This window comes from Trachypithecus francoisi, unplaced genomic scaffold, assembly GCF_009764315.1.
Source record: "Trachypithecus francoisi isolate TF-2019V2 unplaced genomic scaffold, Tfra_2.0 Lachesis_group4, whole genome shotgun sequence".
In the NCBI taxonomy this organism is placed as follows: domain Eukaryota; kingdom Metazoa; phylum Chordata; class Mammalia; order Primates; family Cercopithecidae; genus Trachypithecus; species Trachypithecus francoisi.
The window spans coordinates 47,641,640-47,655,871 of NW_022681469.1; the positions used below are offsets into that span (position 1 = coordinate 47,641,640).

The window sequence follows — 14,232 nt, forward strand, 5'->3', positions numbered from 1 at the left end:
AAAGTATACTAAATCTATGGTGTAAAAAGAAGTCATTTAAATGAAGTTTATTTTGCTGTTGCTGTACATAGCTCAAAATTGCTTTGCTGGTTCTGTAGGAATTAAATTTTCTGTGGTTGGAGAGCCTGTTCAGGTTTGCAGATTCCATGTTCCCAAAGTATGTTTTCAGCAAATAAGCTATTCTCATGCATTCCTGCACAGTGACTTAAATGTAGGTGTGGCTTCTCTGACCTTCTTACTGTCAATGGAAAAATCAGGCTACAGAATGTGGTATATGGACTTTGTTTGAATTGTGATTGAAAGAAACCAGCTATACATGACATGTTTTAAGACCATCAGAGGAAATTTTAATATAGGCTGGGTTTTATTTTTTATTTTTTTTATTTTTTTTATTTTTTATTTTTTTTGAGACGGAGTCTCTGTCGCCCAGGCTGGAGTGCAGTGGCGCGATCTCGGCTCACTGCAAGCTCCGCCTCCCGGGTTTACGCCATTCTCCTGCCTCAGCCTCCTGAGTAGCTGGGACTACAGGCACCCGCCATTTTGCCCGGCTAGTTTTTTGTATTTTTTAGTAGAGACGGGGTTTCACCGTGTAGACCAGGATGGTCTCGATCTCCTGACCTCGTGATCCACCCGTCTCGGCCTCCCAAAGTGCTGGGATTACAGGCTTGAGCCACCGCGCCCGGCCACTGGGTTTTAAATTAATTCAAGGAATTATTATTTGTTTTTGTTAGGTGTGATAAAGGCATTCTGATTCTATATTTGTAAAATGTCCTATCTGTTAAAGATGCTTACTGATGTGTGTACAAGTAGACTGATACAATGTCTCAGGCCTGCTTTAAAGTACTCTAGAAAAAGAAATAGTTGAGGTATTAGGTAAAATGGGAAGGACAAGAGTCTTGATAATTATTGAAGTTAGGTGATGGACGTATGGAGTTTTTTTTTTAATTTTTTTTTTTTTTACTATTTTCTGTGATTTTGTGTGCATTTGAAATTTTTCATATTAAAAAATTTAAAGAAGAAAATTTGTTTGTAAAATATCATAGGTGGAAGAGATTTTTTAAATGAGATTCAAAAGTACTCAAGCAAGTGCATGCTAATATGGTCTTCATTAGAGAGGCCAAAGGATGCCAGGCTCCGGAAAGACTAAAGACCAAGATAGTAACATAGAAGCTCTGAATCTCATCTCCAACTCAGGCATGGGAGAACTATTTGGGCTGGCAGGAAATTCAGTTTCATTTTGTATTCCCTCTCTCTTCCATCCTCCTTTTTTCAGACACACTCAAAAGCTGTGCAAGGGTTTATTAGAGTCAAGGCAGCAGAGAGAGCATAGCTGGGGCTCTGCTGGGGCGCAGCCTCTGTGACTGGACTTTGAGCCCCAGCAGCCATCTCCTGGAGCAGGGTTGTGGAACAAATGCAAGACCTGTTAATCTCAGAATTTGTGAGCCTTTGCCCTAACAGAAATTTTCTTCCCCCTTTTTTCTTTCCCCCAACTCAATTTCCAGAACATCTTGATAAGCTGTTTAGTGGGTTTAGGCTTTTTAAAATGACAGTAAGAGTGATTGAGTTCAGGTTGTATGGGTTTTCTACCCTGACAAAAATAACTGAGGGAAGGAATTGCAAATGCTAGCTGCTAGTTACTGGCTGGAATTGTATATGTTGATAGAATGAGGAAAATATAGGGAGAGCTATGAATTTATATTTCAGTGAGTTTGTCAGTCTTGAAAGTATTTATTCTGGCTGGGCACTGTGGCTCACGCCTGTAATCCCAGCACTTTGGGAGGCCAAGGCGGGCAGATCACAAGGTCAGGAGATCAAGACCATCTTGGCTAACACGGTGAAACCCCACTACTAAAAAATAAAAAATAAAAATTAGCCAGGTGTGGTGGTGGGCGCCTGTAGTCCCAGCTACTGAGGAAGCTGAGGCAGGAGAATGGCATGAATCCAGGAGGCGGAGCTTGCAGTGAGCTGAGATTGCGCCACTACACTCCAGCCTGGGCAAAAGAGCGAGACTCCGTCTCAAAAAAAAAAAAAAAAAAAAAGGATTCTATTGGGCAGTAAATATACAATTAGATTAATAAAAAAGTTTCTTTTGAGGTGTTCCTGCTCTGATGAAAACTAAGCAGTCCTTTGGGAAAGACAAAGGAATATCTAGGTCAAAAATAAAGGTAGGAATGCAAAAGGAGTTATGAGGCACATTTCTTCCTCACACATAATGGGTATGAATAAGTAATTTAGAGATAGTGATGATATGGCCCTGATGAATGGAAGAACACCACGGTTTTTGGTCCTGCACCGATTTAGATAAAAGGACACACACACATGTGGAGTGGTTTTAAGGAGTGAAAAGTTTAATAGGCAAGAAAGAAGAAAACAGCTCCATTGTACAGAGACAGAGGTGGGGGGGGCTTGAAACAAAGACTGCGTGAGCAACGGAAAAATGGTCAGTTATATCAGAGGCTGGAAGAGGCGATGTTTGATTTGCATGGGCCCAGGGGATTGTTTTGACCAGGTGTGCCATTCACATAGCCCGCAAAAAACCTGGCCCTCCCACCTTAGTCCTTTAATATGCAAATGTGGGTCGCCATGATGTTCTGAACACGTGGTGTTATCCGGAGGTGGCCATGACACTTGGCACAGGTGGTGACAAGGAGAAAGCAGGAATCGCCATATTGGCCATGTCAGATGGACGTAGTTTTTTTTTTTTTTTTTTTTTTTTTTTTTTTTTTTTTTGAGACGGAGTCTCGCTCTGTCGCCCGGGCTGGAGTGCAGTGGCCGGATATCAGCTCACTGCAAGCTCCGCCTCCGGGGTTTACGCCATTCTCCTGCCTCAGCCTCCCGAGTAGCTGGGACTACAGGCGCCCGCTACCTCGCCCGGCTAGTTTTTTGTATTTTTTAGTAGAGACGGGGTTTCACCGTGTTAGCCAGGATGGTCTCGATCTCCTGACCTCGTGATCCGCCCGTCTCGGCCTCCCAAAGTGCTGGGATTACAGGCTTGAGCCACCGCGCCCGGCCTATTGGACCTAGTTTTTAATCGCTGGTATTTGCATGTTGGAGTTTGCCAGCCTGGCTCTTTAGCCGCCTTTTCTGTTAGAGAAGAAAAGTTTCGGGCGGTTGCTTTTTATTGCAGGAAAATTTTCACCGAGAACCTTTACCCCTTCTATCTGCCTAAAAGTTATTTCTTAATAACTCCTGTATTATTCCCCCTTTAAAGAGAAGTAAACCTAACTGCTGTTATGGGATGTTGGATGACGATTCTTTCTGGCTACTTCCTGTTGAAAAGGGGTGTGGTGTGGGGGAACAGGAATTGGGCCTTCTCCTGAGGTTGATTTAAGGGTTTTTGGAAGAATAGCATGTCTGTGTTTGGCTTTGTTTGCAGCACTGTCTGGAGTTTAGTTACCTTTAGGCAAAAAAAGATAAATTTTCAAAGAAGATTTGAAATACAGGGTTAGAATATGAGCATTAAGATTACCACCATTAGTGGGGGTCCTATAGACCATAACTGACAGTAGAGTTTGACACTTGTTTGTTACACCAATGGATTGCAGTACCATTTTGCCTTTACTAGATGTGCTGTACATTACCAGAAACATTAATATAAAATGAAGATTTTTCTTGAGGAAAAGCATGTGTTTCCCCCTTGACTTGCCATTAGAGAGTAATTTTAGGCTTAGGCTATTTTTGTACCTTGCAATATGATTGGGAGAGATATGTTATTGTGTGGCTAAAATAATTTTAGCATTAATTTGACAATTTCTTTTCTTTATTTTTAATAACTTCCACAGACTACAACATGCTTAAACTTTCTGACTTGTTCTAAACATCTTTCCTTCAAATAACCAGTTGTGTTTTTTTTTAGGACAAGTATTTACCATAAAAATCTTTCCTTGTATAAAATCTCTTTTTAATAACCTTCTTAAAGGTTATTAAAAAACCTAGCTTAAAGTGTATTGTATTATCAACCTTTAGTAAAAAGCCCTATTAAACTTAGTGATAGTAAAACTTTTATACTTACTTTTTATCCCTAACTATAACTTTTGCTATAAGCAAAACAACCTTGAGTAAATCTTTCCTGTAATTATTAATCCTGTTATAAGGATGATAATCAGGCAAAATATTACAGCAATTAGAATTTTTCAACCAGAATTCCACATTGTGGGTGACACAGTGTATAGTTTTAGTGCAAATAGTAGCAGGACGATAACAGTTCCCATAAGAATGGCATAGTAAATAATTTCTATTTAAAATTATTTCTTTACTTGCCAAGATATAATCTCCTTCGTGGATTTATAAAGTTACAAATGCAATCCCATGTATAATTAAAATTTGCTTGCAAATATGAGTTTAAAAGAAGTTTTAATATTTGGTGGTGAACTTTGAGAGGAAAGGTTAGGTAGGAGTGGGATTAAGATGAATAGCCCTTACTTAGTTGCTTGTTTTTTTATGAGTTTTAGCTTAAGATTTTCTATTTCTTCACACTGATGTTTAGGACATTCTCTGGGCTGTCAGGGGTTGGTCCCTTAGCTTTTTAGGCTTTGACTTGAGTGTGATGTATCCAGAAGTTGATTTCTGTAACTTTTATTGCCGAAGGGATCGAAAGAAGAACAGCGTAGGGCCCCTTCCAGCTTGGCTTATGGAAGGAGAGAGAGATGAGAGTTTTTGCTAATACTAAATGTCCTGGGTTGAATAAAGATGGCTCTATTTTCTGGGGTTGGGCTTCTGGTAGTTGTGTCAATTTTTGCTGGAAGTAATAGAGAAGTTACATGCTGAACCAATTTAGAGGTTTTCTGCCTGAAAACAATATCTGAGCACATTAATAAGTTTTATCCTTTCCCAAGTGAAAAGATTGGTGAAGGATTTTAAGAACTTTCCATTGGCTGGAGACTGGCAAATGGAGTTTGCCATTATTTGACCATAGCAATCTGAGGGCTGGAAAGTATGCCCTTGAGAAGTGGCCTATTTTATTTCTATAGGGAATACTGAAGTTTAATTTCTTTTATGGAGCCTTCCTAGATTAGAAGAGGTTTGAAGCATGTTGATGCCTTGAGGCTGCCTTGCCTTTGACCTAGCTGCCTGATTAGTCAATTTATTTCCTTTGGCTACTTCACTTGTTTCTTTTTGATGTCCCCTACAATGCATTCTTGCTATTTCTTGTGGAAGAAAAACTGAGGATAATAACCTATTGATTTTCTGGTGATATTTTATAGGAGAGTCATTAGTGGTAAGAGGATATCTTTCCTTTCAAATGGCAACATGAGCATGGAAAATTAGGAAAGCATACTTGGAGTTAGTATAAATGTTAGCTACCTTTCCTTTGCTTAATTCAAGTGCTCTTGTAAGAACTATCAGCTTAGTGAATTGAGCACTGTGCCTGGGGAGAGACATTATTTAGAGTGACTACTGCTTATCCTCCCTTACGTATTTCTTGTTTTACTGGCTGTTAGCTAAGAGTTTTCCCTAGAGGACAGTAATTCTGCCACATTATGTGGGGTATAAACAGTTAAATTATTTCCTAGGGTTAACTTGGAGGCTTTTTTGACTATTATGACAATGGCTTGGAAGCGTGTGTATGTAATAGGTCCTCCTAACTGCAACTAAGATTGAGAAAAATATTGGATTAGAGTTTTTCCTGAGATACCCCTTATGGTCTTGCTATGGGAAGAGGGGAGGCCTGGTTTAGAGAGGAGAAAAGAAAGAGACTGGCTTTAATGTTTAGAAGGAGGTTTACTTTCCTTGCTTTAATTATCAGAATTACTCAGAGCTCTCATGCTATAATGGCAGTTTGAGCCGCTGGAGCCAGGGCTTGAGCCCTAGGACCCGTCAGTCCTGCTGGACCATCTGTGAGACTGGTCCTGAACCCAGTGACCTCCACCTCTGGGGGCAGTTCTGTCTCCAGTGGTCTCCACCACAGGGCTGGATAGGGTTGAGATGGCTTTTTCTTGCTGCCTGGGCATTCCTTGCCCTGGCCTGCCACACTAATAGCAACTAGCAAATGCACTTCGGGGATCCTGGACTTAGCAAGCCTGCAAAGCTGCTGCTAGAGCCTTTGTCCTTCTCCTGAGCTTTTTCTTTTTCCTTTGGGCCTCCTTCTGGTCCCTATTATGAAAGACCAAAGTAGCCACCGTTAGGAGACTTTCTAAGGTGCTGTTTGGTCCCATAGCTTGCTTTTGTAGTTTCCTTTTAATATTGGGAGCTGCCTGTGTAATAAACTTGTTTTTTAGAATGAGCCATCCCTTGACTGAATTGGGGTTAAGGAGTTGTATTCTATTAGTGCCTTTCTCAGCCTTTTCATAAAGGCTACAGGATTCTTATCTGTCTTGTGGTCTATTATAGACAGTTTAGAGTAATTAAGAGGTTTGGCCCTGGTTTTGCACAGGCCTTCTAAAATGCATATTAAAAAGTACTTTCTTTTTTTCATTTATTTCCTGATTTGTTGGGATTTCAATCAGAAGTGTTTACTGGAACTGCTTCCCTCCCAATTGGGAATGGTGTTTCTACAATTTTTTTGCTTTCCTTATTTGTTTTCTTCCCTTTTGTGGTATTATGGGAAATATATTGCTCACCTCTGAAATTGAGCTGCTTGCTTTTTAGCTACCATTAGGTTCCAGTTTAGGAGCAGTATAACATCCTTCCTTGTGAGGTGAAATACTTGGGTTAAATTTTGGAAAACTTCTGTATACCTATTAGGGTCTTTGGAAAATCAGCCTAAGTTTTCCTTTATTTGCCTAAGGCTCTGTAATGAGAAGGGAACTTAAAGGGGCCCCAAATAAGGGGGATTTTTAGATGGTTCCCCTGGAAGTTGCTTTTTTAATTTTGGAGAACTTTTTCCCTGGCCCTGCCTGATAAGATTGCTAAAAGAGCTGGGTTGCAAAGGTTTGGTAAAAATGCCATGTCCTCGTGCAAAAGAAAATGAGTTGCTTTTCTCTTTGAAGTTCTGAGGTTAAGGAAGTTCTGGTGTTTTAGAGTGCACTTCAGAGGGGTGTAAGCTGAAGATAATTTATTACCCATTTAGAAAAAGAAATAAGAATAAAAGCATTTTTTTAGTGTTCTTCCTTTCCGTATGACCCAGGGTGGAGGAGAAGACAGGGAGAATTCTCCGACTGTTTTCCCTTTCTGGTTTTTGGATCTTGGCACCATGTTAAATCTGTTGCCCATGGTTGAAGGCATGGTCCTGCAAGTCATGGAACTGGATGAACTAAGTGATAGATGGGACTAACCACGCTTACCCACACAACCTTAGCTTGTCCACCTTGTGTGATTCCCCTTTGACTTCCTATATTTGTGATTTGGCTGGCCTTCTAAAAAATGGATCTTGGAGACACTGTGTTGCCTTTGGGCAAGGCTTCTTTAACAGAGGATATGTGCTAGATTGCCTACTATTGTGGCCCATGCTAAAGCACTTACCTTTAAAAAAAATGGTTCCAGTTAACTTACGAACTTAAAACCCCCTACTAATTAAGTACCATTTTAATAGGAAACACTAGAGGTGCCTTAAAAGAACGTAGAAACCAGGCCGGGCGCGGTGGCTCAAGCCTGTAATCCCAGCACTTTGGGAGGCCGAGACGGGCGGATCACGAGGTCAGGAGATCAAGACCATCCTGGCTAACACGGTGAAACCCCGTCTCTACTAAAAAATACAAAAAACTAGCCGGGCGCGGTGACGGGCACCTGTAGTCCCAGCAACTCGGGAGGCTGAGGCAGGAGAATGGCTTAAACCCAGGAGGCGGAGCTTGCAGAGCTGAGATCTGGCCACAGCACTCCAGCCTGGGCGGCAGAGCGAGACTCCGTCTCAAAAAAAAAAAAAAAAAAAAAGAACGTAGAAACCAAATGGCCGTCTTTTTGCTGATGGAAAAATATTGAGACTAACATTTGGCTACAGAAGATATCTTACTCCCAACTGCTGAAGGAAGAACTTTCCTGTTCACAGAAGTAGCAGTAGAAAAATGTAAAAAGGAAAAGTTGCAAAGCTTCAGTGTACTGCAGAGAACTAGCAATGTGTCATGCATTAGTGAGAAACAATTAAGTTACATTTGTTGAAACCTTGAGAGAGAGGAAAGAACTACATGACTTTGGTGATGTAAAGGGACTTTTAGATGGGCACAGGTCTGAGGGTTGTGTTTGGAGCTGTATTTCTGGCTAGATGCCCAAAGCACTTTGATCACTTTAACTCACACTGACACTCAACCCAGGGTAAAATCAGCCCGCCTCCTGTGATAGAGAGGCATTCTCTGATGGTGTAAGGTCTCTGGGGAGCACGCATTCCCAAGAATGGGGGACATCCCAGATGCCCCAAGGTGCAGCTAAAGGAGGGGGTGAGCATCTTGCCAGTGGAGATCATGAGGACCTTGGTCCCCTAGGGCACTCAGCATACAGGCCAAAGGCAAGGATATCCAGTTCCTAGTGGAAGCGGATATCTGAGATAGCCTTGGGATAGCATCACAGACTGTGGTTGAGAAGTTGATGCAAAGCCCTCTAGGTATCTTCAAGATAGAAGGTTGTTCAGACCAGTGGTCTCTGTCAAGGGTACGTTTTCCAGGAGGATGGAAATTCCAAGGGAATTCAGGCTTATGAAGGTCTTAGCACAGAGCTTCCCATCTCCTCCTTGTCACCATATTGGTCTGCAGAGGGTAGGCAGGATCCTGTTTAGAGGGCCTTTGACAGAGGGTACTGGTGCTTACATTCTAACTAGTATAGCAGAACTCCGCTGATTACATGTGACAAAGTCAAAGATCAAAACACCAAATTAATGTTAAAGAAATACATTGTCTCTGGGAGCTAGGAAGCCCACAGGTGGATCTGGCTTCAGGCATGACCATTTTCAAGAGGACACACATCAGAGCTGGCTGTTTCCCAGCTCTCCTTTGTTCTGTGTGTGGACTTTAACCTCTGTGTACTCTCAGGCTTTCTCCACTCCGTGGGAAAATGGCTTCCATCAGCTTCGAGCCTATTTCCTCTTTTCAAAGTTCCTTTTAGAATGTCACACAGAGCCACAGATTGTTCCTGCTGGGTGATGTGCCTATCATGAACCAGTCCCTGGGGCCAGGGATGAAGCTGGGTTTTGTTTGTTTGTTTAAAGAAGTCCTTACATTTCTCAGCTGTACTTCATTCTGGGCTTCCATGATCCTCCTGCCTTAGCCTCCCAGTAACTACCAGGAGTGCCACTGAACCCAGCTGAAGCTGGCTTTTTAGCAAGGCCCAGGTTATATGCCTACTCTTGAGGCTGGGGCAGTAGAGTGAGGACTCCCCAACCCCATCCCAACCACATGGAATGATGGATTAATGTGGGACAAATGACACATGTGATTGCACTCTCCCATCAGAAAGAGAAAAAAATCCCTCTTCATTTCCACGCCTCAAGTTCCTAATTGGCTTTCTTGCATTTACTCTCAGACAACTTTAAGAGGAGAAATTGGCAATCCTTGCCAGCTCACCTTGTCTCTCTCTCTTTTTACTTTGCAATTCATTGTAATCAGGTTTTCATTTGCATTACTCTTCTGCCACATCTAAAGGCCTGTAGTGAGTCCCATCCCTAGGATAGTATTAAGAATTCATTGTAGAGCCAGCTAGCTGGGTGACTTTGGGCAAGTTGCCGAACTTCCCAGGATTTTAACTGCCTTCTCTGTAAGTGGGAGGTTGATAGTTCCTACCAACTGGAGTTGTTGTAGGGAGCAAATGAAATTACACATGTAAAGCACCCAGAGCAGTGCCTGCCATAGGGAGTGCTTACAAGTACCAGATGTTATTAAGGAGTCACTGCATTTGACAACCTTGCCCCTCTTTGCTTCTGAAAGCCTTCTGTTCTCTATCATTTCCCATTGCCTCTTTCCCACTTCCCCTTTCCTAACCCGCACCATGTCCCTTCAGTCGGCTCCTCTCTTGTCCCAGCACATGTGTGCCCAGGCTGTCCTGTTCCAAAGTGTTCCTTTTGTATTTTGCCACAGGTTTCCCCCATGTGATTTCATTCACCTTGTTTACCACTGAGAGTTCTGAAATAGTACATCTCCAGCCCAGGCCTCTGTCCTGAGCCCCAGACCAGGCTCTCTGACAGCTGCTAGAGTATTCAGTGTTAGAAGTACCTCAAACATGCCCCAAACTGAAGTCGTGATCTTGCCTCCCATCTTAAGTTGGCTTCTGCTTCTATAAATTTGATATCATTTAATAGCAGTGTTTACTCTCACTCACGCTCTTGCCCCTTTTCTGTATTACTATGGCTGCTGCTTTTGAACCAATCTTTGTCATATTTATTTGGATAACCTACTTGGCCCTCCAGCATCTGTCTCCCTGCTACAGCCCATCTTCCACACTCTCCCAGTTATTTTCATACAAAATAAAGCTCTAATCAGCCACCACCACCCACAGCTGAACTACCCAACTCCCTCTTCCACTCAGCTTAGCTTACAAACCAAGCCACCCTCTTTGCCAACACTTCCCTCACCCAACCCTGACCCCTGCCACACTGAACTTCTGAGCGTGACACACCATGTCTGGCTAACTTTTTGTATTTTTTGTACAGATGAGGTTTCACCATGTTGCCCAGGCTGGTCTTGAACTCCTGGACTCAAGCAGTTCTCCTGCCTTGGCCTCCCAAAGTTCTGGGACTGCAGGCGTGAACCACTGTGCCCGACCCTTTGTTTTTTCTTGATACTAGATTTGTAGCTTAGCAATAGCCCAAATACCCATTGTGATTTAGCTATTTACAAGTATTTCTCCTAATACAGTGTTTAACATACACTAGACATTCTTATTTCTTGAGTCACTCAATGAATAATGACTGAATGAGTTGATAAAATGGAAATACAAGGCCGGGCGCGGTGGCTCAAGCCTGTAATCCCAGCACTTTGGGAGGCCGAGACGGGTGGATCACAAGGTCAGGAGAGCGACACCATCCTGGCTAACATGGTGAAACCCCGTCTCTACTAAAAAAATACAAAAAACTAGCCGGGCGAGGTGGCAGGCGCCTGTAGTCCCAGCTACTTGGGAGGCTGAGGCAGGAGAATGGCGTGAACCCGGGAGGCAGAGCTTGCAGTGAGCCAGGATCCAGCCACTACACTCCAGCCTGGGTGACAGAGCGAGACTCTGTCTCAAAAAAAAAAAAAAAAAAAAAATGGAAATACAGTAAACACATACAATATAGAATAAGGTACATTTTTATGATCTTGACATTCCCCAAACTTCCCAAACTGTCTGTGAAATGAATAATTTGTTCCTTATCAAAACATGTACAAGAAAGAAGTAACCACTACTGCTTTGTCTCTTTTTGTGTTTATAGTAATTTCAGTACTTAAAAATTCAAATCATTTCTTTGACCGCTATAATGCCTTGTTGAGGAAAGTTGATGTGTAGAGACAGAAGATACCATGACCTCTCTGGCTTACAGACTGTAGGGAAGTTTTTCTAAATTCTCTTCTCTCACATTGGTAGCATATGCAGTATTGCAACATGGCCCTTCAAATCTAAAATATTCAGCTATGTGCAGTAACAGGTACCCTTCTGTGTCATCGAGAGAGGGAAGAAAGTTTTATCATGATAGAAATGCTCATACTCTGAGGATATATTAGAGAGTGAATACTTGAGGGTAGAAATAATCAAACAACTCTTCTTGATGCTGGATATTTTAGCCTAAAGGAAAAAATAATACATGGGTTTAGCTTTGAAATGTTTCAACAATTTCAGTGATTGTCCAGAAGTCATTGTGTGCCCACTTCCCTCATGTGTTCATCTATTGCCAGTGTTACTTTCTGTGCCAAGATATGAAAAACTTGCTATTGACTTAGTCATGTTCTTGCTAATGTCCCATAGCACTGAAAATAAGGTGATTATGCAAAGATGGGGGCCCACCTTCCAAAGACAGTGGAGGTTTCCCAAGGCACTTACAATCCCCAAAAACAGTGAATTCACAAACATCCACATGTTTTCCCAGCTCTCATCTCACTCATCATTTTAGCTCCTCCCCAGATTCTTTCATATTCACGTTACTTAAAAAACCCGTCTAAGCCAGGCGCAGTGGCTCACGCCTGTAAACCCAGCACTTTGGGAGGCCGAGGTGGGTGGATCACCTGAGGTCACAAGTTCAAGACCAGCCTGGGCAATATGGTGAAACCCCATCTCTACTGAAAATACAAAAATTAGCTGGGCGTGGTGGTGCATGCCTGTAACCCTAGCTACTCAGGAGGCTGAGGCAGGAGAATCACTTGAGCCCAGAGGCGGAGGTTGCAGTGAGCCGAGATTGTGCCATTGCATACCAGCCTGGGTGACAGAGCAAGACTCCATCTCAACAACAATAACAACAACAAAAACCCTCTAAAGTCATTTATAGTATACCTATGCACTGTGAATCTGCAGTGTCACTGGAAAATTACCCTCCTTCATGAAGTCAGCTATCTTTCTGCTCAGCCTCCCAACTTGTAAATTCTAAGTGGATGCTCTTATTAGCATGTGCTTTCAGCCATGATGCTGAAGGTTAGCTCTTGAACGTATTTTTCATAGCATGCGGTAGTCATATTATAGAACTAGAAACTTATGAGATTTAACAAAGATGATTAGCATAATGGACTTAACACTCACCAGCATAATAGACTTAACTTTCACCTGCTACATGAAACCATCTGTGTCCATACCATTCCCCACCTTCCTTTCCTCTGAATTATCAGTACCATACCTTTTAGCACTTGGTAAAACACCATTGTGGGTTCATTATTGTTACATTTTAGTCTTTTCACAAAATGTGTATATTCTTTTGGGGGCACCACTATTTAGATTTTTATGTAAGTTGTGTATTTATTATGTTAAGAAAAAACACAAGGGGCCCAGCCCGGTGGCTCATTGCCTATAATCCCAGCACTTTGGGAGGCCAAGGCGGGTGGATGGCTTGAGCCCAGGAATTCAAGGCAACGTTGTGAGACCCCATCTCTATTTTTTAAAAAACAGGCCAGGCGTGGTGGCTCACACCTGTAATCCTAGCACTATGGGAGGCCAAGCTGGGCGGATCACCTGAGGTCAGGAATTTGAGACCAGCCTGGCCAACATAGTGAAACCCCATCTGTACTAAAATACAAAAATTAGCCAACCATGGTGGCGTGTGCCTATAATCCCAGCTACCCAGGAGGCTGAGACCAGATACTTGCTTCAACCTGGGAGGCAGAGGTAGCAGTGAGCTGAGTTTGTGTCACTGCACACCAGCCTGGGTGACAGAGCAAGACTCCATCTCAAAAAAAACACTCAAGAAGAATTATATCATACAGATAAGAACCACCTAACCACCTTTTTACATATACAAAAATCACCCATAATCTCACCATCCAGAGATAACTTCTGTGGTTAACATTAGGGATATAATACTCTAGACTAAGATAGATATATATGTGTGTGTGTGTGTGTGTGTGTATTTTTTTATTAAAATTATTCCTATACATACTGTATTGCACTTGCTTTTTGCTTTTTCACTTAATTATATTGAAAAACTTCACCTATGTTATCTTTCTTCAGCCTTATTTTAAATGATCACATAAAAATTTTAATGTATGCCTATACAATAATGTACATAACCAATTCCTGATTATTTATATAATTTGTAATTGTATCTCATGGATTATTTTCTTGCTTGAGGAGACAACTATAATTGAATATATTTGTAGCAATAATGTTAAACAAATTTTATGATACTAATTTCTGAAATCATATTAAGATTGAATATATTGAAACTCAAATATTTTTCTCACTCTAGGAGAGCATAAGCTTCATTTTATCCCTGCCCTGATTGGCCCCTTCCTAGAAGTGACCTTGATACCCCAGCCAGATCTTCGGAATGTCATGATTCCAATTTTTCATGATATGATGGACTGGGAGCAGAGGCGGAGTGGCAACTTTAAACAGGTAGGCAGAAGTGCTCCTCAGAAGAGTTGGAAGAGTTTCAGCTCTCCTGAAGCATCTGTGAACTTCCAGATTCAACTCTGAGTTGGGAAATGAACACTGGGCCAGCAGACCTAGATTCCAGCCTGGCCTATCCACTCCCAAGCCACACAGCCGTGGATACTTCTCACATCCTGTGTTGTCCTGAGCCTCCAGTGAAGCCCTGCAAACCATTTGATTCCTTTTCAGCGGAAAAATTTTGTGATTTCCCAGATCTGTATTTAAGAACTTGCAGAGACTTTATCTGCACCCAGTTGGACACAGAGCACACAGAGCAGAAGAATCGAGAGTTAATGATTAAACTCATTGAGCTCTCAGTGGTCTGCA

At 42.1% G+C, this 14,232-nt stretch overlaps 1 protein-coding gene across 4 annotated transcripts in view; it reads left to right on the plus strand.

The window, feature by feature from the left end:
- Window positions 1-14,232, plus strand: part of DOCK4 (dedicator of cytokinesis 4) — a 485,368-nt gene that overhangs the window by 402,091 nt on the left and 69,045 nt on the right. For all 4 annotated transcript variants that reach the window (XM_033195053.1, XM_033195056.1, XM_033195057.1 and 1 more), the window contains exon 31: window positions 13,721-13,869. In XM_033195053.1, the coding sequence (XP_033050944.1) occupies window positions 13,721-13,869 (149 nt within the window). The remainder of the gene's footprint in view (window positions 1-13,720; window positions 13,870-14,232) is intronic.